Raw genomic sequence first — 22,142 nt, forward strand, 5'->3', positions numbered from 1 at the left:
AGTATAGTTACATATAAAAGCGTTTAGATTTGTTAGAGCAGAACTGTGTTCTCTGAAAGTAGCCTACTGTGTGGTTGCAGATCCTGAATTGTTTTAATGATCATTCTTTTGCAGACAGAAACAGGACAGTTTATGATAGTGTCATCGTGACACACATTCACAAACAGTATGGCATTAATATATTTACATGGCAGAGCAACACAGAATAAGTAAACATGCAGATGGAAAAGACTTCAGTTGTTCTCTTGATGTAAGTGTGTTGGTGCATGATGTCATCTGGGCTTTGGGACAGGGCGGGGCATGCGATTGGGCTGGTTTGGTCCGATGTATTTCAAAGGAATGTATTTGGGCTTTTCAATCACCTCCAACCCCAGGAAGGGCTGCAAGGCAGGAGGCACTAACACTGTCCCTTCCTGAAAATGGACATGTGAGTGAGATATAGAGAGTAGCATCTTATCAGAGACATTTATTTTCATGGTGGGTGAATGTATTCATCCATATTATTGGGAATACAGTCGGTGTTCTCTCTTACCTTGGTCTGATGAGTCTCCAGTATAGCAATGATAGTACGGGGAATAGCACACGCTGTGGCATTCACCTATAGAGCAGAACACAAATAATTAGACATTTTCTCATTTAAAAAATTTGAAAACACTTAGAAAATGGTTAATCTGTTCTTGTAGAATCTATTATATTTAGTGCATCAGAAATACTGAATCTCACAACATAAAGAATATCCCCCTTCCTGGTCTCACCGTATGAGCATAATGTAGGCTACCATCCTCCCCCTCATATAGGATATTGAGGCGTCTGCTTTGGTAGTCTGTACAGTTAGACCCGCTGGAGATCTAAGGCAAGCCAATGGAGAAACGAAAACATCAAGCCTGGATAACAAAACCGACCCCAATGCTCTGGCAGAGCAATAATGGGAAATTACTTTCAAACAAAAACAATATTCATCCAGGACATGATTAACCAATCATAGTAGTGCCATCAATCCCACCTCGCCATAGCTGTCCCTCCCTGGCATCCAGGCCTCAATGTCGTACTTCCGGTGTGCTGGGCGACCTAGCTCCTGGGTGGGCATGTCCAGTACTCTACAGGTAGAGAGAACGCAGCAGTTACAGGAACACTCTGCTAGGGGTTTAATGAGTTAAATCAATAGTGTGTGTGAGTATTTGCACAAATAATATATTTATATGTAAATATATGACTATGGTGTGTACAAATGGCAAAATACACTGTAGTGTATGACTCAAAGGACAAGCTATGCCTCTATCCAGCCAGATTGAGTGTATGCAGAGAGGAGCACTGACCTATAGTGGAGCTCCAGGGAGGAGAAGATCTCCTTCTGCAGGGACAGGAACTCCTCCAGCATCTGAGAGCTCTCCTCCCCAGTCTCATCTGCAGTCACACCAAACATCTCCACCTGGACAGACACACGAGCAGAGGATGAGAACACAAGGGTTCTTTAACACCACGCATCAAATATGGCGGACAATTGGTCCTTGGTTGATTCTAAAGATTTGCCTTTGTTTCCTGTTACCTTGTTGAAGTGATGTACTCTGTAAAGGCCCCAAGTCTCTCTGCCTGTGTCCGTCTCAGCCCTGTAACATGTGCTACTGCACACAGACCTACAATGGAAAAACCAGTCCATTCAGCTCTAATAAAAACACATAGGAGGTACATGTATACGTTACACTGGGTTGTCAGCAAACCAAACATACAGTATTACAAATAAAGTGTCTCACCTGACAGGAAGGTCCTTCCAGTTAACAGCATGGTCCATAAAATAACCTAGAAGAGAAAAAGGACACTTTCTGGTTACAGCAACAATGACACACTAGTACATCACTACTAATCATTAAGGTTTTTCCATTCTCACCCACACAGATGACCGTACCCCACGACCTCCCCATCACAGCCTAACTCATACATGGCCTCACCTGCTATGCCCACCTCCCCTGTGCCAGCCAGGTTGAGGTCAGGGAAGCAGGTGGGGTCCAGAGAGTACACCTGAGACCTGTGGGCATGGGGCTGCATTCCACAACCCTCCTGTATGTATGAGAGAAGGAGACAGAGATGGAGTGAGAGAGTCTCCGGAGAAAGAAAGAGAGAACGTGTCAGTTTGAAGAAATGTTACTTGTGAAAACTGGCTCACTACTAGGTACACACATCGCACCTTCATCTCGGAATGCTTTACTCTCTTTTTCCAGTTTGAATATTGTTATGCATTCATGTCTGCAGTGTAAATGAAGGATAGAGTCAGATACTCACAAATACAGCCCCCTTCAGTATGTCTGGCACAACCATAGGTATAAACCCCTGAGATGGAAAAAAAAAAACTGATTTGCTTTCAAAGTAGGGAGACATGCATTTATTCATCACTGCTACAGTTGTTATGATATATATAGTGCTATTTATATTGTTTTTTTTATGATCATTTTCCTTATTTTATTTCACTTAGTCCTGCATGTTGGAGCTCGAAACCTATGATTTATTGTACCCTGCAATCACACCTGCAACCTTGTACATGTGACTTTTAAACACTCAGAATCTGAAATGATAATCACACATTTTGCAGATATATCAATCTATTCTCCCTGATAACACAGTCAAACAAAGGGTATCTTACACACCCGCTGCTGCAGTGTTTCCAAGGCGAAGTTCTGTAGAGCAGACTGGAGTCTGGCCCCCGCTCCCCTTAGATAGTATGACCTATGACCTGAGACATGGGCAAGACGCCTGCAGAGAGAAGATAGGTGTAAAACCACATGATTTAAGCTTTATTTAACTAGGCAAGTCAGTTAAGAACAAATTCTTATTTATAATGACAGCCTACCGGGGAACAGTGGGTTAACTGCCTTGTTCAAGGGCAGAACAAAATATTTTCACATTGTCAGCTTGCGGATTCGATCCAGCAACCATTACGGTTACTGGCTCAACGTTCTAACCACTAGGAATATTTTAGATGACTGAAGTTCATATTTAATTTAGACAATGTTATGCATATTTGGAGTTTCTGTACACATGATTTCCAGTCTTCTATTTGTTACACTGAAGGTGCAGGTTTATGGTCACTAAGCTTGAAGCAGAATGTTCTGAATGACTTGATATTGATTGATGATGCTAGACTGGAGATACAAGGACAGAGGACACTGATTATTATTGTACTCTGTCAAACAGTGCGATTCTGTAGCAGCTGACAAAGTCACTGCCTTTCGTTTTGACCTCCTAAAAGCGTCTCAGGCTGGTGTTTACAGAACAGCCTATCTGCTGATTAGGATTTAAGGACCTTCTCAGTGCAGGCCAGTTAGACCTTTCCTTTGCTTCTGTGCTGGAGGAGTCTCCCTGCTGCAACATGTAATAAACAGGATAGATTTTTTATCGACTTTACCAACGACTGCTCTCCTTTATGGTCACCTGGAAATTACAGAGGGTGAGAGTTCGTAATTAAGTTTTAAAAATATATATAAAATATATATATAAAGATAAGAAAATCTAGCAAAGACCCTGGTCATTTGCTGTAGGAAAAAAAAGATTCTAGACAAAGAAGCAACTCATACACTATTAAGCACCCATTTACTAACGACAAGCCCTAGGCTACATATTGTTAACCACAATACCAGAGGATAACGCTGGTGAGCCCCTGTTGTTTGGCTGCACTGTTGATGAGGTTCAGTTATGTGTTTTACCGGTAGGCCTATGCCAAGAATACTGGGACTGGAGGATCAACTGATCAAAATGAGAGAGAGATAGTATTGAGGAAGAACGAGAGAGAGAAGAAATGTTGATATAAAGAGAAAAAAATACAATAAACAGTGAGGAGAGAGAGTAAGAGAGTGACATGAAGAGACAGAGGTGTATAGAGAGAGAGACAGGAGGAAGAGAGAACAAAAGCCAGAAAGCAGACCAGTGTGTGCCTAACCTCTGTCTGATAAGACCAAGCTCCTCCCCGATCTCTAGGTGTCCCCTGGGTTTGAAGTCAAACTCTGATGAAAAAGGTCAGAGATAACTGCATATCAAATACTGCCCTACTTTGTACGTTGATGAGATCATGAGGACAGCCTCCTGTATTGTTCCGCCCCCTCACCTGGCTTCTGTCCAACCAGCTCCACCACTCTCGCTTGGCTCTCATCTCCAATTGGCTGAAAGAGGGAGATGGGGGAGTGAAAATTAAATTAGTTACAAACTATAGATTTTTTCAGATATGCAAAGAAATGTCTTCCAATAGTTGAAAGACTGTCTCTATGCATAGGTCTCTCTCAGAATGATTCTCTAACAACATACATTTGCCTCACACCTGTGTGCGTGTGTGTGTGTGTGTGTGTGTGTGTGTGTGTGTGTGTGTGTGTGTGTGTGTGTGTGTGTGTGTGTGTGTGTGTGTGTGTGTGTACTCACCACATCGGGGTGTGTGGTGTTGGGCAGCCTCAGGGCTCGGCCATAGTGCTCCTCCTCCAGCTCACTCTCTCTGGGGTAAAGCTGGCTCAGCCGATGACGGATCTCCCGACCCTCCTTCGTAGCCTCCTTGAACTCAGGAATCTGAACAAAATAAGGGGCTACTTACAAAAGGGTATTATTTCTGTTCAGCCTTGATGTTAAGTGCAAATACCATAAGGCCACAGCAGGCAAGGCAGAACTTACATTAGCTAGGGATTTCTTGTCATTCTGATCCTGTGAAGAGAAGGGATAAGTGTTTATCACAATAATTCCACAAAATAATATCTCATCATAACATGAAAAAAATGTTTTGAAGCACAGGTATTGGTATCATTGCCAACAACATATCAACTGACCACAAGAGCCCGAACTCTATGGCTGATCACTTTCTTCTGCTTCTCCAGATGTGAGATTTCCTTTCGCACTGCCTCAAGTTGCTGCCAAACATACACCTGCAGCACACACTTACATCAGAAACACCCCCCTAAAATAGGCATATAGAGATCAAGCAATGTGCTTGATACTAATGCAGTAGGCTACACCACATGCATGTACTTCAAGGCAAATGACACAGCATATGAAAGCACAGAGGCAATCTCTCTTGCACATCAAATACACATGAATGACTTGAGGGTCAAGAGAGCATGCAAATTGCATGGAACTAGGCTGCATCTACAGTATTCAACATGGTGTGGTGAGATGGGATATACAGAAAAGCTTACAATCTCCCTGACATCTGCTCCCCGTAGGTCCCCTTTCCGAGTCTCCACATTGGCAATGACTTTGTCAGTCTCCTCGCACACAAGTCTCATGTCCAAGTCTGGCTTGTCACTGTAGCCCTCGCGGACATGTTCGTACAGACTACTTCGCACCTCATGTGTGGAGCGGCTGTGGGTAAACACTTTTGTCCCCTGCCTTTTAAAGTGTCTTGAAACAGGTTTTAAGACATTCAATGTGCCAAGCCGAACAACCATGCCAATGCAAGTCGCCATGTTTCAATGCGGAAGTAGGTTGGTACATAAGACGGAACCAAATAAGACAACCAATTAATAAAAAATATTTTTATTTGTAACAAATGTAATGTACTGACTGTGTGTTTATAAAGTCGAAAAACTAAATATCTCTTACATTTGCTTTAGTTATAAAAGAAGGAACACGAGCGAGTTCAAAACTAAACGTCACATCCGTGCACTGGTTCAAAGGCTAGCCAATGAGACTAGCGAAACCATTGCATTGCGGTAATGCGGTTTAGAGAGGGAGACAAGTGAATTGTGCGGCAGACAACAGTCAGGCAGGTCTCTGGGGCAATAAAAACAGTATTTTATGTTCGTTTTACATCCGTAATGTGTTTGAGATGTTTGTGTTTTATGCCATGATTGACTAATTTCTCTGATAAGACAGAAAGGGGTGCTTTGGCGGATGATTTTTAGAGAGCTGCAATCAGCAGTTGCTAACAAACGTTAGCTAGCCGCCGCCGGGCGGTCTGTTGTTATAGTCTGCATGGTGGTTCTGAGAACCATGAGCCGTGCTGCACCCCACACTGGAGGCCGTACTCACTCAAACCAGGACAGGCAAGGCGGATCGGAGGGTGGGACACACGGATGTCAACTGTCACCTTCCCTTTTTGACTGACTACAGACAATCGGGCCCAAAGGAGAAGCTACTAACAGTAACTGTCTGGCCCCTGGTGACATCCACACAATCAGAGCCCAGGACAGGACCACCAAGTAGGGTAGTCTCCCCTTAATGAAGGTAACGTCAACAACATTGTTGACATTTTGTGTCACTTCCTGAATGTACCCTGTTGATTTTCCCAATAAGAGAGAGGATTAGGGAATGGTACCTTAGAGCTTTGCAAGACACTCATTCAGCCTTTAGCTCAGAGTTGGATATGATTCATTAAGGTCTTTGAAGTTGATCTTGACCGTGGCCCTCTAATTACTCATAGATAGATTACCTATATCTATCTACATCAAATTGTAATTATAATTGGCCACCATCTTGTGTATTTGGCTCCTTGACATACATTTTTTTTGTTGTTGTTAAAGGTTCCTGATATTCCTGTTTATCTATGTCAACTCTTGACTATTTCCAGATGAGTGCAGTCCGTGGAGGAACAATCACCTGGCGGCCACAGCCCTGGCAGGACGGTGACAGTGGGGGAGGGGAGCCCCTTTCGGACAGTGACTCTGAAGAAGAGGACTTTCCCGACGACAGCACCACTCCTTTAGGAGACTACGTCACACATGGTATGGTAGAATGGGAATGTCCAAATGATTGCATCAGTCATGTTACTCAGAGAGCTCATCATGTGCTCTGTGTGTGTGTGCGCCTGTGCCTGTCAAAAGTTTGGACACATCTACTCATTCAAAGGTTTTTCTTTATTTTTACTATTTTATACATTGTAGAATAATAGTGACGACATCAACAATATGAAATGACACACATGGAATCATGTAGTAACCAAAAATGTGTTAAACAAATCTAAATATATTTGAGATTCTTCAAAGTTGCCACCTTGATGACAGCTTTGCACACTCTTGGCATTCTCTCAACCAGCTTCATGAGGAATGCTTTTCCAACAGTCTTGAAGGAGTTCCCACATGCTTAGCACTTGTTGGCTGCTTTTCCTTCACTATGTGGGCTGCTTTTCCTTCACTATGTGGTCCAACTCATTGGTGTCCTTTAAGTAGTGATTTCTTTGCAACAATTCGACCATGAAGGCCTGATTCACGTAGTCTCCTTTGAACAGTTGACATTGAAATGTGTCTGTTACTTGAACTCTGTGAAGCATTTATTTAGACTGCAATTTGAGGTGCAATTAATTGTAATTTATTTATCCTCTGCAGCAGAGGTAACTCTGGGTTTTCCTTTCCTGTGGCGGTCCTCATGAGAACCAGTTTCATCATAGCGCTTGATGGGTTTTTGCGACTGCACTTTAAAAGTTCTTGAAATTTTCCATATTGACTGACCTTCATGTCTTAAATTAATGATGGACTGTCGTTTCTCTTAGCTTATTTGAGCTGTTCTTGCCATAATATGGACTTGGTCTTTTACCAAATAGGGCTATCTTCTGTATACCACCCCTAACAACACAACTGATTGGCTCAAATGCATTAAGAAAAAATAAATTCCACAAATAAACTTTTAACAAGGCACACCTGTTAATTGAAATGCATTCCAGGGGACTACCTCATGAAGCTGGTTGAGAGAATGCCAAGAGTGTGCAAAGCTGTCATCAAGGCAAAGGATGCTACTTTGAAGAATCTGAAATATATTTTGATTTGTTTAACCCTTTTTTTGGTTACCACATGATTCCATGTGTTATTTCATAGTTTTGACGTCTTCACTATTATTCTACAATGTAGAATATAGTAGAAATACTGGAAAAACCCTTGAATGAGTAAGTGTGTCTAAGCTTTTGCCTGGTACTGTAAGTCATTTGCCTCACTTTTTACTTATTCTCTCCCTCAGGGTTGAAGCAGCTATTGGATGCTCAGCAGCTGTGTGATGTCACTCTGTTAGTGGAGGGGAAGAGGTTTATGTGTCACAGGTGGGATCAAAGACCTTCTCTTAATTCTAGTGTACTAGATCCAGACAGTGCATGTTGCTACACACAAAGGAATATGTTACACACACTTGGATGCCTACTGCTGTTTCAGTACTCTAGTCTCCTGCAGTTCATTGTAGTCACACCCTATGTGAATGACGTCATGCTTCTACCTCTCTTCAGAGTCCTCTTGGCAGCGGTCAGCCCGTATTTCCGTGCCATGTTCACTAGCCCGTTGGTCGAGTCCCGCCTCACTGAGATCCGATTGGAGGAGGTGACGCCGTCAGTCATGGAGACTGTCATCCAGTTTGTCTACACTGGGGAGGCGGGGCTCTGCCTGGACACAGCCGAGGACCTGTTTGTGGCGGCCAATCGGCTTCAAGTGATGCCCCTGCAGGACCTGTGCTCCAGGTAACTATATAGTCAGTGCTGCCTGATATAGATGCGTTGTATTTTCCCCGGTCCAGAATGCTGCTCATACTCCTAAGCATATGCAGTTCAGTAACTGCCAGAGTTTTGATAGCATTTAAAAAAAACATATTTTATTGTCTGGTTTTCCATCCTCAAATATCTCTGTGTCCGTAGGTTCCTGTTTGAACACCTGTCTGTGGACAACTGCCTGGGCATGTACTCTCTGGCCCGCTCCCACCACGACCAGCTGCTCCTGAGGGCCTCTCTGAGGCTGGTGGCCCAGCACTTCCCACGCGTGGCCCGCCAGAAGGACTTCCTGCTGCTGGACCCAGGTACCCTGGGAAGCCTGCTGGGCTCTGACCGCCTGGGCATAGACTCTGAGGCAGAGGTGTACGACGCGGCGCGCCGCTGGGCTGAGCACCAGCCCCTGGACCGTTACAGCCACATGCCGGCCCTGCTCCACCACCTCCGCCCTGGCCTGCTGTCCCTGGAGGAGAGCCAGCGGCTGAGCCAGGAGCTGGGCCCTGCGGCAGCCGGGGAGGGCCTGGGGGGCCCGCTGAGGCCCCGGGAAGGCATGTTCGAGAAGAAGATAGTGTGTGTGGACCTAAAGCCACGGGAGGACGAGTCGCTGAACGAGAGGGACTTCACGGTGGACTGCTTCGACCCACGCACAGGAAAATGGGAGAAGCTGGCTGCCCTGGGCTCTCTGCTGTGCCCAGGTTGCACGGCCATTGGGGGGCGGCTGTTCGTAGCGGGGGGCATCCTGCGGGGGGGCACGGTGTCCACGGAGGTCCATGAGTATGACTCTGTGTTGGATCGCTGGCAGGAGCGGTCGCCCATGGTGCAGCCCCGGGCCATGCTGGGTCTGCTGGGCTGTGGGGAGTCACTCTACGCCCTGGGGGGCTGCAACAGAGGAGCCATGCTGGACTCCTGTGAGATCCTGGACCTGGCCTCTCTCCAGTGGGGCCCTGGGCCCCGTCTGCCCCTGCCACTGCGCTCCTTTGCCTGTGCCGCCTTGCGCGGCCGCATCTACCTGCTGGGTGGCACCACGCTGGAGCAGAACCGGGCGGTGGTGCACGCTGGCGTGCTCATCTACCACACCCTGACTGACTCATGGACCCGCGTGGGACTGGACTCTGGTGCCACCTGCCTGGCCGGAGGGGTGGCAGTGCGGGGAGGGGTCTGTGCCATTGGAGGCTACATGAGGGACGCCACAAAGTTTATAGATGGAAACTACACCCATCTGGAACCTCTGGAAGCCACGGGGCGGGTGCTGTTCTTCAGGGAGGGCCGGGGCACAGGGGTGGAAAGGGAGGTGACAGGGGCGGTGGTGTCTGAGAGGGGTGGGGGTGGGGGAAGTGACCGAGCCCCCAGTCCGGTGGTTTTCCCGGGGTTGCCCAGGCGGATTGCTGCTGGGGGCGTGGCCAGGTGGAAACGCAGGATATACGTGCTGGGCGGGGAGAACGGCTCCCGTTTCTATGACAGTGTGTACTGTTGGAAGCCCGGCTGGCGCAGCTGGGTCCAGAGACGGGAGAAACTACCCGGAGACACGGGGGGAGTCAGCCAATTTGGCTGTACCACCCTCAAGTTCCCCAAGAAACACATCCTGTCCCGGCTGAGACTGGCTAGGGAGGACCGCAATCCTGATGATGACTAGCCACAGCCGGATGAATGAGTTGTGGCTAAGACCAGCATTCATGGGGTTTCAGTAATGAAATGTTATCAACTTTTTACACTTGAGAAAGTGGGGGGGAGGGGACTCGCATCTGAATGTAACCACCGAATGCCACAACAACACTAAAGTTCTAATCAAAAATGATTTGACTGCATTTAAATGGTCTGAAACTTGTCTGCCTGTTGAACACACATCCTCAGCCTTTGCCACCTATAGGAATTGAACGACTGCATAGGGCTATGTTTTGGATGACTGGCTGCGAATGTTTATTGAATTGTTTTATTTCTGCCTTTTCTATTCCAGACATTCTGAAATTCACTAAAGCATCCCATGTATGTAACTTTAGTCTTTCACTTTTCAATGATTCCAGGGCCATGTTCATTAGGCACGAAACGGAAGAAAATGAACTGAAACAGGGAAGGACTACCTACAAGGACTTGTCCAATAACCTAAACATTAATTTTCCATTGCAACATGTTTTGTAATGTTTTTTTGATTTAATGCTCTAATAAACATGACCTAGATTTCAGTCACTTGTTATTTTTGGTCAGTTTCTCTTCATCGCTATTCAGCCGAACACTCATCCTCCTCCAATCAGATATAGTGTTCTCATCAGAGGGGATAACGTGGTTTCGTAATCATCATTGCCCCCAAGTCGGCAAATTCTGTTTTATTTAATTTTCAGATGCATGGGTTACTTACCGCAAGAGCATGCAGATCCGCCAGAATACCTGACACCTAAATATTTGTTTTATTTTAGATTTGAGTTGAACACGCCCCTTTACTCTATAGAGCTGTGTGAAGATATTTGGAGTTTAAATGTGTATGTGTGTTGGGGTGTGAATGTAGGATTATGGTATGTAACAGGGGAGCCGTCTCCCCCCAATCCCTCACACCCCTTAAGAGAAACGTCACCTGACTGATGTAATCTGATGTTTTTGAACTGAAAGTCAAATTGATAATTTGATGACAGTTATGCTATCAAATGATTAAAGGAATATTTGCTTAAGAGTTTTGGGATTCTCTTTTACAATTTTCCTCTGGGCTACAACAACCGGTCCTTTTGTCCTTCTGTCATTTTGAACTAATGGGGTTTATTTTACTACAACTGAACCGTGTGTGTACTGTAAGTGAACATTGAAGAGGCTAGGCGTTAATTATTACTGTCATTAATAAACCTCAATCAGCCTCTTTTCTGGCGACCAAAAGGTCTTACTGACCAACCACTCTGACCATTCTCTCCTCCTTCACCTGACCATTCTCTCCTCCTTCACCTGACCATTCTCTCCTCCTTCACCTGACCATTCTCTCCTCCTTCACCTGGCCTTTCTCTCCTTCACCTGACCTTTCTCTCCTTCACCTGACCTTTCTCTCCTCCACCTGATCATTCTCTCCTCCACCTGATCATTCTCTCCTCCACCTGACCATTCTCTCCTCCTTCACCTGGCCTTTCTCTCCTTCACCTGGCCATTCTCTCCTTCACCTGGCCATTCTCTCCTCCACCTGGCCATTCTCCCCTTTCCTGACCATTTTCTCCTCCACCTGGCCATTCTCCCCTTTCCTGACCATTTTCTCCTTCACCTGGCCTTTCTCTCCTTCACCTGGCCTTTCTCTCCTCCACCTGGCCTTTCTCTCCTTCACCTGGCCATTCTCTCCTTCACCTGGCCATTCTCTCCTTCACCTGGCCATTCTCTCCTCCACCTGGCCATTCTCCCCTTTCCTGACTATTTTCTCCTTCACCTGGCCTTTCTCTCCTTCACCTGGCCTTTCTCTTATGCCTTATCGTCCGTTAGACTGTGAGCAGCGCTAGTTAATAGACACTAGTATTATCATTATCCTTTGCTCCAAGTCTTGGACTGATGTCCCTTGGTTTGACGTTATTACGGCCGTTGACAACTTTCTTCCTTTCTGTTGAGAAATGGAGAATCCTTCGTCTAAAACCACACCTGAGAAGGGGACCATTAATAATCTAGCTGATATCTTGGTCATCATCGGCTACTTCATTCGGGTCATTGGAGTGGGCGTCTGGGTTGGTACACCTATCTGTATATCTGTCTACAGGTCTGTAGCCTACAAAAACTCAGCAAAAAAACAAACGTCCCTTTTTCAGAACCGTGTCTTTCAAAGATAATTTGTAAAAATCCAAATAACTTCACAGATCTTCATTGAAAAGGGTTTAAACACTGTTTCCCATGCTTGTTCAATGAACCATAAACAATTAATGAACATGCACCTGTGGAACGGTTGTTAAGACACTAAGAGCTTACAGACGGTAGGTAATTAAGGTCACAGTTATGAAAACTTAGGACACTAAAGAGGCCTTTCTACCGACTCTGAAAAACATCAGAAAAAGATGCCCAGGTTCTCTGCTCATCTGCGTGAACGTGCCTTAGGCATGCTGCAAGGAGGCATGAGGACTGCAGATGTGGCCAGGGCAATAAATTGCAATGTCCGTACTGTGAGACACCTAAGATAGCGCTACAGGGAGACAGGATGGACAGCTGATCGTCCTCACAGTGGCAGACCACGTGTAACACCACCTGCACAGGATCGGTACATCCGAACATCACACCTGCGGGACAGGTACAGGATTGCAACAACAACTGTCCGAGTTACAACAGGAACGCACAATCCCTCCATCAGTGCTCAGACTGTCCACAATAGGCTGAGAGAGGCTGGACTGAGGGCTTATAGGCCTGTTGTAAAGGCAGGTCCTCACCAGACATCACCGGCAACAAGGTCACCTATGGGCACAAACTCGTTTTGTCCCACCAGGGTTGATGGTCGGATTCGCGTTTATCATCGAAGAAATGAGTGTTACACCGAGGCCTGTACTCTGGAGCGGGATCAATTCGGAGGTGGAGGGTCCGTCATGGTCTGGGGCGGTGTGTCACAGCATCATCGGACTGAGCTTGTTACCATTGCAGGCAATCTCAACGCTGTGCGTTACAGGGAAGACATCCTCCTCCCTCATGTGGTACCCTCCCTGCAGGCTCATCCTAACATGACCCTCCAGCATGACAATGCCACCAGCCGTACTGCTCGTTCAGTGCGCGATTTCCTGCAAGACAGGAATGTCAGTGTTCTGGAATGGCCAGTGAAGAGCCCAGATCTCAATCCCATTGAGCACGTCTGGGACCTGTTGGATCGGAGGGTGAGGCCTAGGGCTATTCCCCCCAGAAATGTCCGGGAACTTGCAGGTGCCTTTGTGGAAGAGTGGGGTAACAGCTCACAGCAAGAACTGGCAGCAACTCTGGTGCAGTCCATGAGGAGGAGATGCACTGCAGTACTTAATGCAGCTGGTGGCCACACCAGATACTGATGGTTACTTTTGATTTTGACCCCTCTTTTGTTCAGGGACACATTATTCCATTTCTGTTAGTCACATGTCTGTGGAACTTGGTCAGTTTATGTCTCTTTTGTCTAATCTTGTTATGTTCATATTTACACATGTTAAGTTTGCTGAAAATAAACCCAGTTGACAGTGAGAGGACGTTTCTTTTTTTGCTGAGTTTAGTTTTGAATTATACCTGATTCTCTCCATGTGTAATTTATCATAATGATGTCTTATGTCAAACTGGGTATTTGTATAGCTCCATTTATTGACATATACAATACTGTAGAGTAAGCCACTGCTTAGGGCTTACATCCAGGGAATGTCCCGTCTTCCAGTCTATGTTTCAGACCAACGGTGGCACTGTGGGAGGGTACTTTTTGGCAGGACGGACCATGACTTGGTGGCCAGTGAGTTCAACTTCATCTTTAACCTCTTTGCCAACTTAACCTGTATTTTAGCTAACCCTTTGGGACTCTGCAGTCACCTTTCTTGTCTTGCTCAGTCCCATTGTCTATATTACAGCCTGTATGCGAGAGGACAGTACCACTCCAAAATAATTTTGGGATATTTGTTTCATTAGTCCAAAAGCGTTTTGCATGTCAGCAGACACGTTTTCAAGAGCCAGGATTTTCAAGAAGCAACGTGTCACATCATCACGACGATGTGTTTTTCCTTTAACAGTTCTCCCCCTTCTCTCTCTCTCTCTAGGTTGTAGCGTCACTGTTTGCCAGTAAAATTGGTAGCGGTCACTTTGTGGGCCTTGCTGGTACCAGAGCAGCAGGTGGAATTGCTGTGGGGGGATTTGCGTGGAGCGTAAGTATAATTTGACGCCTAAAAAGATGTTATGACATGTTGTTACAGGGTTTCGAGTACACAACACAGTGACAATACTTTCTAATATGTGCTGATCAGGAAATTGAGATTCTTCTGACATTGGAGCCCTCTCTCTACCCAGGCCTTGTTTATTGTGCTCCTATTGGGCTGGCTGTTTGTCCCTGTCTACCTCACAGCGGGGGTAAGTTACACAAGACCATTGTATGCCAGCTAACATGGCATACTGGAGAGATTTTTGTCCATTGGTAATTTCTGCATTTCTTGTTGCTTAGGTAATTACAATGCCTCAGTACCTGAAGAAGAGGTTTGGGGGAACCAGGATCAGTGTGTACCTCTCCGTCATTTCTCTGTTCCTCTACATCTTCACCAAGATCTCTGTGAGTGTAGGACAGAGCTCCCCAACCCTGTTCCTGGAGAGCTACCGTCGTGTAGGTCTTCGCTCCAACCTTAATCTAGTGCACCTGATTCTAATTATTAGCTGGTTGATGGGTTAGTTACAACTGGAGTTACAGCGAAAACCCACAGGAGGGCGGCTCTCCAGGAACAGGGTTGGAGAGCCCTGGTCCGGGACAACACTATGAGGCACTGTTTGTAACATGCTATAAACGTCCCCCACAGTCCTTTATCATGACATTTACTTCAATATTGATAGTATCTGTGGTATTTCTAAGTCTCCTGAGTTCCGTACGTTTGATTGAGGTATGAAAGGCATTGCAATATAAACATACCCGTGGACCAGTCTGACTGTCTCCTCATCTCTCTCTCTCCGGGTGGACATGTTCTCCGGGGCTGTGTTCATACAGCAAGGCTCTAGGCTGGAACATCGATGTGGCTGTGATAGCCCTCCTCTCCATCACAGCTCTGTACACAGTCACAGGTAACATCTGTTTGATCAAATTATACACAAAACGCTTTCATTACTTGTGGTAGAAAAGGCTGTCCACGATTAAAGAGAGGTCATGTTTGGAAAAGATTAACCATAGGATAAAAACAGGGCCTTAAGCATTTTGTCTGTTACCCTCGACCCACAAGCACATCTGATTCTACTTGTCAACTTATCATCAAACCCTTGACAAGTTGAATCAGGTGTTTTTGTCCAGGGCTACAATGAAAATGTGTGCTGTTGGGGGTACTCGAGGACTGAAGTTTGGAAACACTGTCCTGGATAAGGAGTTCCCAAACTCGGTCCTGGGGCCCTCCCTGTGTGCACATTTTGGGAAACCCTGTCCTAGATGACCTCTGTAGTTTGTTCATCAACTGGGTTATTGTTGCCTAGTCACCTCACCTCTATGCATATCTACCTCAGTCACTCCAGTATCCCTGTCACCTCACCTCTATGCATATCTACCTCAGTCACTCCAGTATCCGTGCACATGTAAATATGGTATTGGAACTGACTTTAAAAAATATTTCCTGTATATAGTATGCTTGCTTGCTTACTTTGTGTATTTAATATTTCTTATTCTTATTTCTCGTGTGTTTTTTTCTATTACTTCATTGTTAATGGTTATTGCATTGTTGGGTTTTGAGTTTGCAAGAAAGCCGTTTCACTGTATGTGACATTGTAACTTGAAATGTGTTCATCTGTAATGATCTGTTTTGCTCACTAGGGGGCCTAGCTGCTCTGATGTACACAGACACCGTCCATACTTTCGTCATCATCGCTGGCGCCTTCAGCCTCACAGGTTTCGGTAAGTTTAGAGTCCTGTGTCCACAGTCCAAACACATTCCACCTTGTTGACTCCACTTGTTTCTCAACGCATGACGGAGTAACAAGAAATGGAGATGTTATCGGTGCTTAAATGTCCTTTTATCTCCTGTACTTTTTGTTTATGCTTACATGTGTATAGATGACATGTGTATAGATGACATGTGTATAGATGACATGTGTATAGATTACATGTGTATAGCTGACATGTGTATAGATGACATGTGTATAGATAATGTATAAAAACTGGTACCAATGATGTATCGATGATGTTATGTATTATAGATAGTGTACCTCCAAATGAAATACTGTCCAAGCTGATGTCATGGCTTTAGAAGCTTGTGATAGGCTAATTGACATAATTTGAGTCAATTGGAGGTGTACCTGTGGATGTATTTCAAGGCCTACCTTCAAACTCGGTGCCTCTTTGCTTGATATCATGAGAAAATCAAAAGAAATCAGCCATGACCTCAGAAAAAAAATTGTAGACCTACACAAGTCTGGTTCATCATTGGGAGCAATTTCCAAACGCCTGAAGGTACCATGTTCATCTGTTCAAACAATAGTACGCAAGTATAAACACCATGGGACTACGCAGCCGTCATACCGCTCAGGAAGGAGACGAGTTCTGTCTCCTAGAGATGAACGTACTTTGGTGTGAAAAGTGCAAATCAATCCCAGAACAAGAGCAAAGGACCTTGTGAAGATGCAGAAGGTACAAAATGATCTATATCCTATATCCTATATCCTATCCTAAGTCAGCTCAGCAAGGAAGAAGCCACTGCTCCAAAAGACTATGGTTTGCAACTGCACATGGGGACAAAGATCATACTTTTTGGAGGAATGTCCTCTGGTCTGATGGAACAAAAATATAACTATTTGGCCGTAATGACCATCGTTATGTTTGGACGAAAAAGGGGGAGGCTTGCAACCCGAAGAACTCCATTCCAACCGTGAAGCATGGGGGTGGCAGCATCATGTTGTGGAGTTTCTTTGCTGCAGGAGGGGTTGTTGCGCTTCCAAAATAGATGGCATCATGAGGGGAGAAAATGATGTGGATATATTTCAAGGCCTACCTTCAAACTCAGTGCCTCTTTGCTTGACATCATGAGAAAATCTAAAGAAATCAGCCAAGACCTTCACAACATCTCAAGACATCAGTCAGGAAGTTAAAACTTGGTCGCAAATGGGTCTTCCAAATGGACAATGACCCCAAGCATACTATCAAAGTTGTGGCAAAATGGCTTAAGGGCAAACAAAGTCAAAGTATTGGAGTGACCATCTCAAAGCCCTGACCTCAATCCTATGGAAAATGTGTGGGCAGAACTGGAAAAGCGTGTGCGAGCGAGCAGGCCGACAAACCTGACTCAGTTACACCAGCTCTGTCAGGAGGAATGGGCCAGAATTCACCCAACTTATTGTGGGAAGCTTGTGGAAGGCTACCCAAAACGTTTGACCCAAGTTAAACAATTTAAAGGCATTGTTACCAAATACCAATTAAGTGCATGTAAACTTATGACCCACTGGGAATGTGATGAAAGAAATAAAAGCTGACATAAATCATTCTCTCTACTATTATTCTGACATTTCACATTCTTAAAATAAAGTGGTGATCCTAATTGACCTAAGACAGGGGATTTTTACTCGGATTAAATGTCAGGAATTGTGAAAAACTTTAGCTAGAATTTAAATGTATTTGGCTAAGGTGCATGTAAACTTTAGACTTCAACTGTATTCACATATTTTGCTATGCAGCCCCTAAATAAGATCTGGTGCAACCAATTACCTTCAGAAGTCACATAATTAGTTAAATAAAGTCCACCTGTGTGCAATCTAAGTGTCACATGATCTGTCACATGATCTCAGTATATATACACCTGTTCTGAAAGGCTAAAGAGTCTGCAACACCACTAAGCAAGGGGCACCATCAAGCAAGCGGCACCATGAAGACCAAGGAGCTCTCCAAACAGGTCAGGGACAAAGTTGTGGAGAAGTACAGTTCAGGGTTGAGTTATAAAAAAGTATCTGAAACTTTGAACATCCCACAGAGCACCATTAAATACATTATAAAAAATGGAAAGTACATGGCACCACAACAAACCTGCCATGAGAGGGCCGCCCACCAAAACTCACAGACCAGGCAAGGAGGACATTAATTAGAGAGGCAACAAAGATCATCTAGAAGTCTTTACTAGGTATAGCTCTGCCTTATCTCAGGCGGATTGGAGTATCTGTCCCTAGGATCACATTAAACCGTACACTCCACAGAGCTGGGCTTTACAAAAGAGTGGCCAGAAAAAAGTAATTGCTTAAGGAAAGAAATAAGCAAACACGTTTGGTGTTCCCCAGAAGGTATGTGGGAGACTCCCCAAACATATGGAAGAAGGTATTCTGGTCAGATGAGACTAAAATGTAGCTTTTTCACCATCAAGGAAAACACTATGTCTGGCGCAAACCCAACACCTCTCATCACCCTAAGAACACCATCCCCACAATGAAGCACGGTAGTGGCAGCATCAGGCTGTGGGGATGTTTTTCATCAGCAGGGACTGGGAAACTGGTCATTATTGAAGGAATGATGGATGGTGCTAAATACAGGGAAATTCTTGAGGGAAACCTGTTTGTCTTCAAGCGATTTGAGACTGGAACAGAGGTTCATCTTCCAGCAGGACAATGACCCTAAGCATACTGCTAAAGCAACACTCGAGTGGTTTAAGGGGAAACATTTAAATGTCTTGGAATGGCCTAGTTAAAGCCCAGACCTCAATCCAATTGAGAAGCTGTGGTATGACTTAAAGACTGCTGTACACCAGCGGAACCCACCCAACTTGAAGGAGCTGGAGCAGTTTTACTTTGAAGAATGGGCAAAAATCCCAGTGGCTAGATGTTCCAAGCTTATAGAGACATACTCCAAGAGATTTGCAGCTGTAATTGCTGCAAAAGGTGGCTCTACAAAGTATAGACTTTGGGGGGGTGAATAGTTATGCACGCTCAAGTTTTCTGTTTTTGTTGTCTTATTTCTTGTTTGATTCACGATACATTTTTTGCATATTCAAAGTGGTAGGCATGTTGTGTAAATCAAATGATACAAACCCCCCCAAAATCCATTATAATTCCAGGTTGTAAAGCAACAAAATAGAAAAAATGCATAAGGGGTGTGAATACTTTCGCAAGCCACTTATACATCCCCCAGTCCACTCCTCCTGACCTCTGTAACCTATGTGACAGTGTGTGTGTGTCCCTCTTCATTTCTCTTCCTGTCCTCAGCCTTCTTTGAGGTGGGGGGCTACAATGCTCTGCTGGAGAAGTACAGGTTAGCACTGCCCTCCATGTACCAGTCCCTGGAGCCCCAGCTCTACAACATCTCCCCCCAGTGCTTCACCCCCGAAAACGCCTTCCAGCTGCTGGGACCTGCCATGGCCGGGGGTCCTCTTTAGGCATCATCATAGTGGGCGGCTGGTATTGGTGCACCGACCAGGTGAATAAGCTCATAGGAACACAGTGGATGGAATTCATATGTGCGTTTATTTCATATTGCATTCACTGTAGATGGCACATTCAAAACTATGATTAGATTTGAGTTGGCACATTGCTGACAATCTAATTTGCATGTGTTACATAATGTTGCTGTCTGCTCTGCTCATTCTGTTGCTATGGTGAGAGATACTTAAATTAGATGGATGTGAAACAACATGGATCAGACAGAAAGATTGAATTGTTGGTTGAGTTGATCTGGGATCTTCCCCCATGTCTGTGTATATGTGATCATGCAGCGCTGCCTGGCAGCCTGCAGCCTGCCCCATGTAAAGGCGTCTGCATCATGTGTGGATACCTGAAACTGCTCCCCAGGTTCCTTATGGTGGTCCCTGGAATGATCAGCCGCATGTTCTTCCCAGGCGAGTTCCCAAAATATGCCGTCATAGGATTTACAGAGAGGATTGGAGAGTTTGATCTTTTAGGTTCATTAACAGGGAAGCAAGCACACAGCAAATAAAAACTAAATTAATAAGTTTGTCAAACTTTTGATGCCTTTTTCTTTTACCCTGAAGTGGTGTGTGTGTGTGGTGTTCCCTCTCTTTTCCTCCTGTCATTATGGGCTCCATGGTGACAGAGCCTGTCTTCTCTCTCTGTTGACAGATGAGGTGGGTTGTGTGGTGCCAGAAGTGTGTGGGACATAGGTGGGCTGCTCCAACATCGCCTACCCCAAACTGGTGGTCTCTGTGATGCCCAATGGTGAGAAGTCTCTCTTCAGCAGAGAAGTAGTTGCTCAGATCTGGGTGACACTTTTACTGTATAATTGTTATTTTTTACACATAATGTACTGCGTGCAGTTGTGTGTCGATGGCTACCAAGGTTTTTATCTCTCCCATCATCTTACCTTAATCTTCCTTCCCCCTCCTCTCCCCCAGGGGCCTGATGCTGGTGGCCATGATGAGTTCCCTGGCTTCCATCTTCAACAGCAGCAGCACCCTGTTCACCATGGACATCTGGACCCGCTTCAGACCGCAGACCAGAGAGAGCAAGCTCATGGTCGTTGGCAGGTCTGGCCTTTTTTCACTTGGTTTATGTAGAAAATTTCAGCTCTCCCAGACCATTTGCTGGAGTAGGTCAATATATTGTACACTCCAATAAAATGGCTGCCTCTCACTCAGTCTCTTCCCTCGTCATCGTAGGACCCGCACTACATCCTGGCCCCTCCCATCGCCTTAGTCTTCTTCCTGGCTGTGTTTGTGAAGAGGGTCAATGAGCAGGTGAGGTCAGGGTGTGTTTTCTAGTTAGAGCAAATTGTTGTGAGATTACATGGGGAAAGCATTGTTGAGTATGAGTGTGAAAGACATCTGGGCCTGTATTCACAAGGCATACTGCCAATCTCAGATTAGACCCCTCTTCATAAAACCTTGATCAAAAATGCCAAACTGATTCTAGATCAGCACTCCTACTCTGAAACTCTTCGTGAATGCAGACATATACCACTGGATGAACTTTTCCTTCTTTGATTACTTTGGTACTAAATTGACATTTGTTTCTTTCAGGGGTGTTTTGGGGCCTGATTGGGGGGAGCCTAGCTATGGGGCTGTTCCATATGGGGTTCCCCTCACACTGCCCCATTCTGGTGTGTGGTCTATTACCTCTACTTCACTGTGCTCCTCTATCCTGGTGCTGCTTGTCAGCTACTGTACACTGGCCATAGACAACAGGTGAGTGCTTGCCTCAACAAATTCCTGCATCCATATCATTAATGCAGAGGACTCTTACCCACTATTATGAGAACTTATAAGCCTATGGTGGTATGCATCTCCCCATATAATGCTCTGAGTGAGGTCTGATGGAACTGAAGTGCTGGGGAGGATAACACGCAGGGAGGCAGAGGAGAAAAGCATAGAAGTCTGACAGCCCAGGTATGAGAAACGTCCACTACACACGGCGCTGTCGAGCGGATCTAATCCATGATGCATTGTGGGTAAGTTGACAGACATCTAAATGTGTTATGCAAGGTGATTTGTAGATCAGTCAGTCTTGACTTGCCTGCAAAGTCTAACAAGCCCATTACCTTGTTTTGATTTCTTTCCTTTGCTAGTGGATGCTGAAGAACCCGTATCTGTTGTCTCATTGGCTGGTTGTGGCATCAGCAGCTCGCAGGCCCAGAGCTCACAGGAGGTTACTGAGGCATCCAAAGAGCTGCCTGACATTAGTGAGGAGCCCTTCTGGAAGAATGTTGTTGATGCTAATGCCCTGGTTATGATGGCTGTGGCAGTCTTCTTGTGGGGGTTACTATGCATGAGGGGGCTAGTAAAAATGGCAATGTGACCATTGATAATCATTTTCACTAGATTCTGAATTAAACCAAACTGTCTCATACCTTTTGTTAGTGCAAACATCTACTCATGAAAAATAGTCCTTTGTAGGACTTTTCCTTGTCCCTTTCTTGTAATGTTATTATAAAAACGCAATTCAAGTTATAAAATTGGGTATGATTAGCAATAATCCACACTCCTTTGCTAAACCTGGACATTAGCATACACGTCTCCCCTCTAGTGGCCACATGATGCCATCGCATATATCAAGTGTCACTGTCCTCCGCAAGACAATTTCAAATCTATAAATCTAAATTAAATCAATAGATTTTTCAATTAGAAGGTACAGTGTAGGCCTATCAAAAGTTACCAACAAGTCATCATGCAGAAAG

General features: G+C 45.1%; 2 protein-coding genes and 1 pseudogene across 2 annotated transcripts; 2 read left to right on the forward strand and 1 right to left on the reverse strand.

Moving 5' to 3' along the window:
- Positions 1–71: 71 nt before the first annotated feature.
- Positions 72–5,457, reverse strand: sars2 (seryl-tRNA synthetase 2, mitochondrial). The gene is made up of 16 exons (XM_035771032.2): positions 5,163–5,457; positions 4,797–4,892; positions 4,645–4,674; positions 4,402–4,542; positions 4,094–4,148; positions 3,929–3,992; positions 2,640–2,745; positions 2,278–2,325; positions 1,947–2,055; positions 1,752–1,797; positions 1,547–1,634; positions 1,317–1,429; positions 1,004–1,097; positions 756–848; positions 533–598; positions 72–413 (listed from the first exon to the last, which is right to left on the reverse strand). The coding sequence occupies exons 1-16, from the start codon at positions 5,430–5,432 to the stop codon at positions 273–275; spliced, it is 1,560 nt and encodes a 519-aa protein (XP_035626925.1). The 5' UTR covers positions 5,433–5,457; the 3' UTR covers positions 72–272.
- Positions 5,458–5,635: 178 nt separating this feature from the next.
- LOC118384459 (kelch-like protein 12) lies at positions 5,636–10,605 on the forward strand. The gene is made up of 5 exons (XM_035771021.2): positions 5,636–6,192; positions 6,536–6,689; positions 7,915–7,993; positions 8,174–8,401; positions 8,576–10,605. The coding sequence occupies exons 1-5, from the start codon at positions 6,187–6,189 to the stop codon at positions 10,056–10,058; spliced, it is 1,950 nt and encodes a 649-aa protein (XP_035626914.1). The 5' UTR covers positions 5,636–6,186; the 3' UTR covers positions 10,059–10,605.
- A 1,389-nt stretch (positions 10,606–11,994) lies between these two features.
- LOC118384482 (sodium/glucose cotransporter 2-like) lies at positions 11,995–22,033 on the forward strand (annotated as a pseudogene).
- Positions 22,034–22,142: the final 109 nt, after the last annotated feature.

Source organism: Oncorhynchus keta, chromosome 1 (genome assembly GCF_023373465.1).
Source record: "Oncorhynchus keta strain PuntledgeMale-10-30-2019 chromosome 1, Oket_V2, whole genome shotgun sequence".
NCBI classification, from domain to species: Eukaryota; Metazoa; Chordata; class Actinopteri; order Salmoniformes; family Salmonidae; genus Oncorhynchus; species Oncorhynchus keta.

Bases quoted from the DNA above. Each gene is read 5' to 3' on its own strand.
- sars2 (XM_035771032.2), bottom strand. From the start codon at position 5,432: ATGGCGACTTGCATTGGCATGGTTGTTCGGCTTGGCACATTGAATGTC. The intron at 2,056-2,277 runs GTGAGTATCTGA...TCATACATACAG, and splicing joins TACTGAAGGGGGCTGTATTT to GAGGGTTGTGGAATGCAGCC. The intron at 1,635-1,751 runs GTGAGACACTTT...TTTCCATTGTAG, and splicing joins TGGAAGGACCTTCCTGTCAG to GTCTGTGTGCAGTAGCACAT.
- LOC118384459 (XM_035771021.2), top strand. The intron at 7,994-8,173 runs GTGGGATCAAAG...ACCTCTCTTCAG, and splicing joins AAGAGGTTTATGTGTCACAG to AGTCCTCTTGGCAGCGGTCA. The intron at 8,402-8,575 runs GTAACTATATAG...CTGTGTCCGTAG, and splicing joins CTGCAGGACCTGTGCTCCAG to GTTCCTGTTTGAACACCTGT.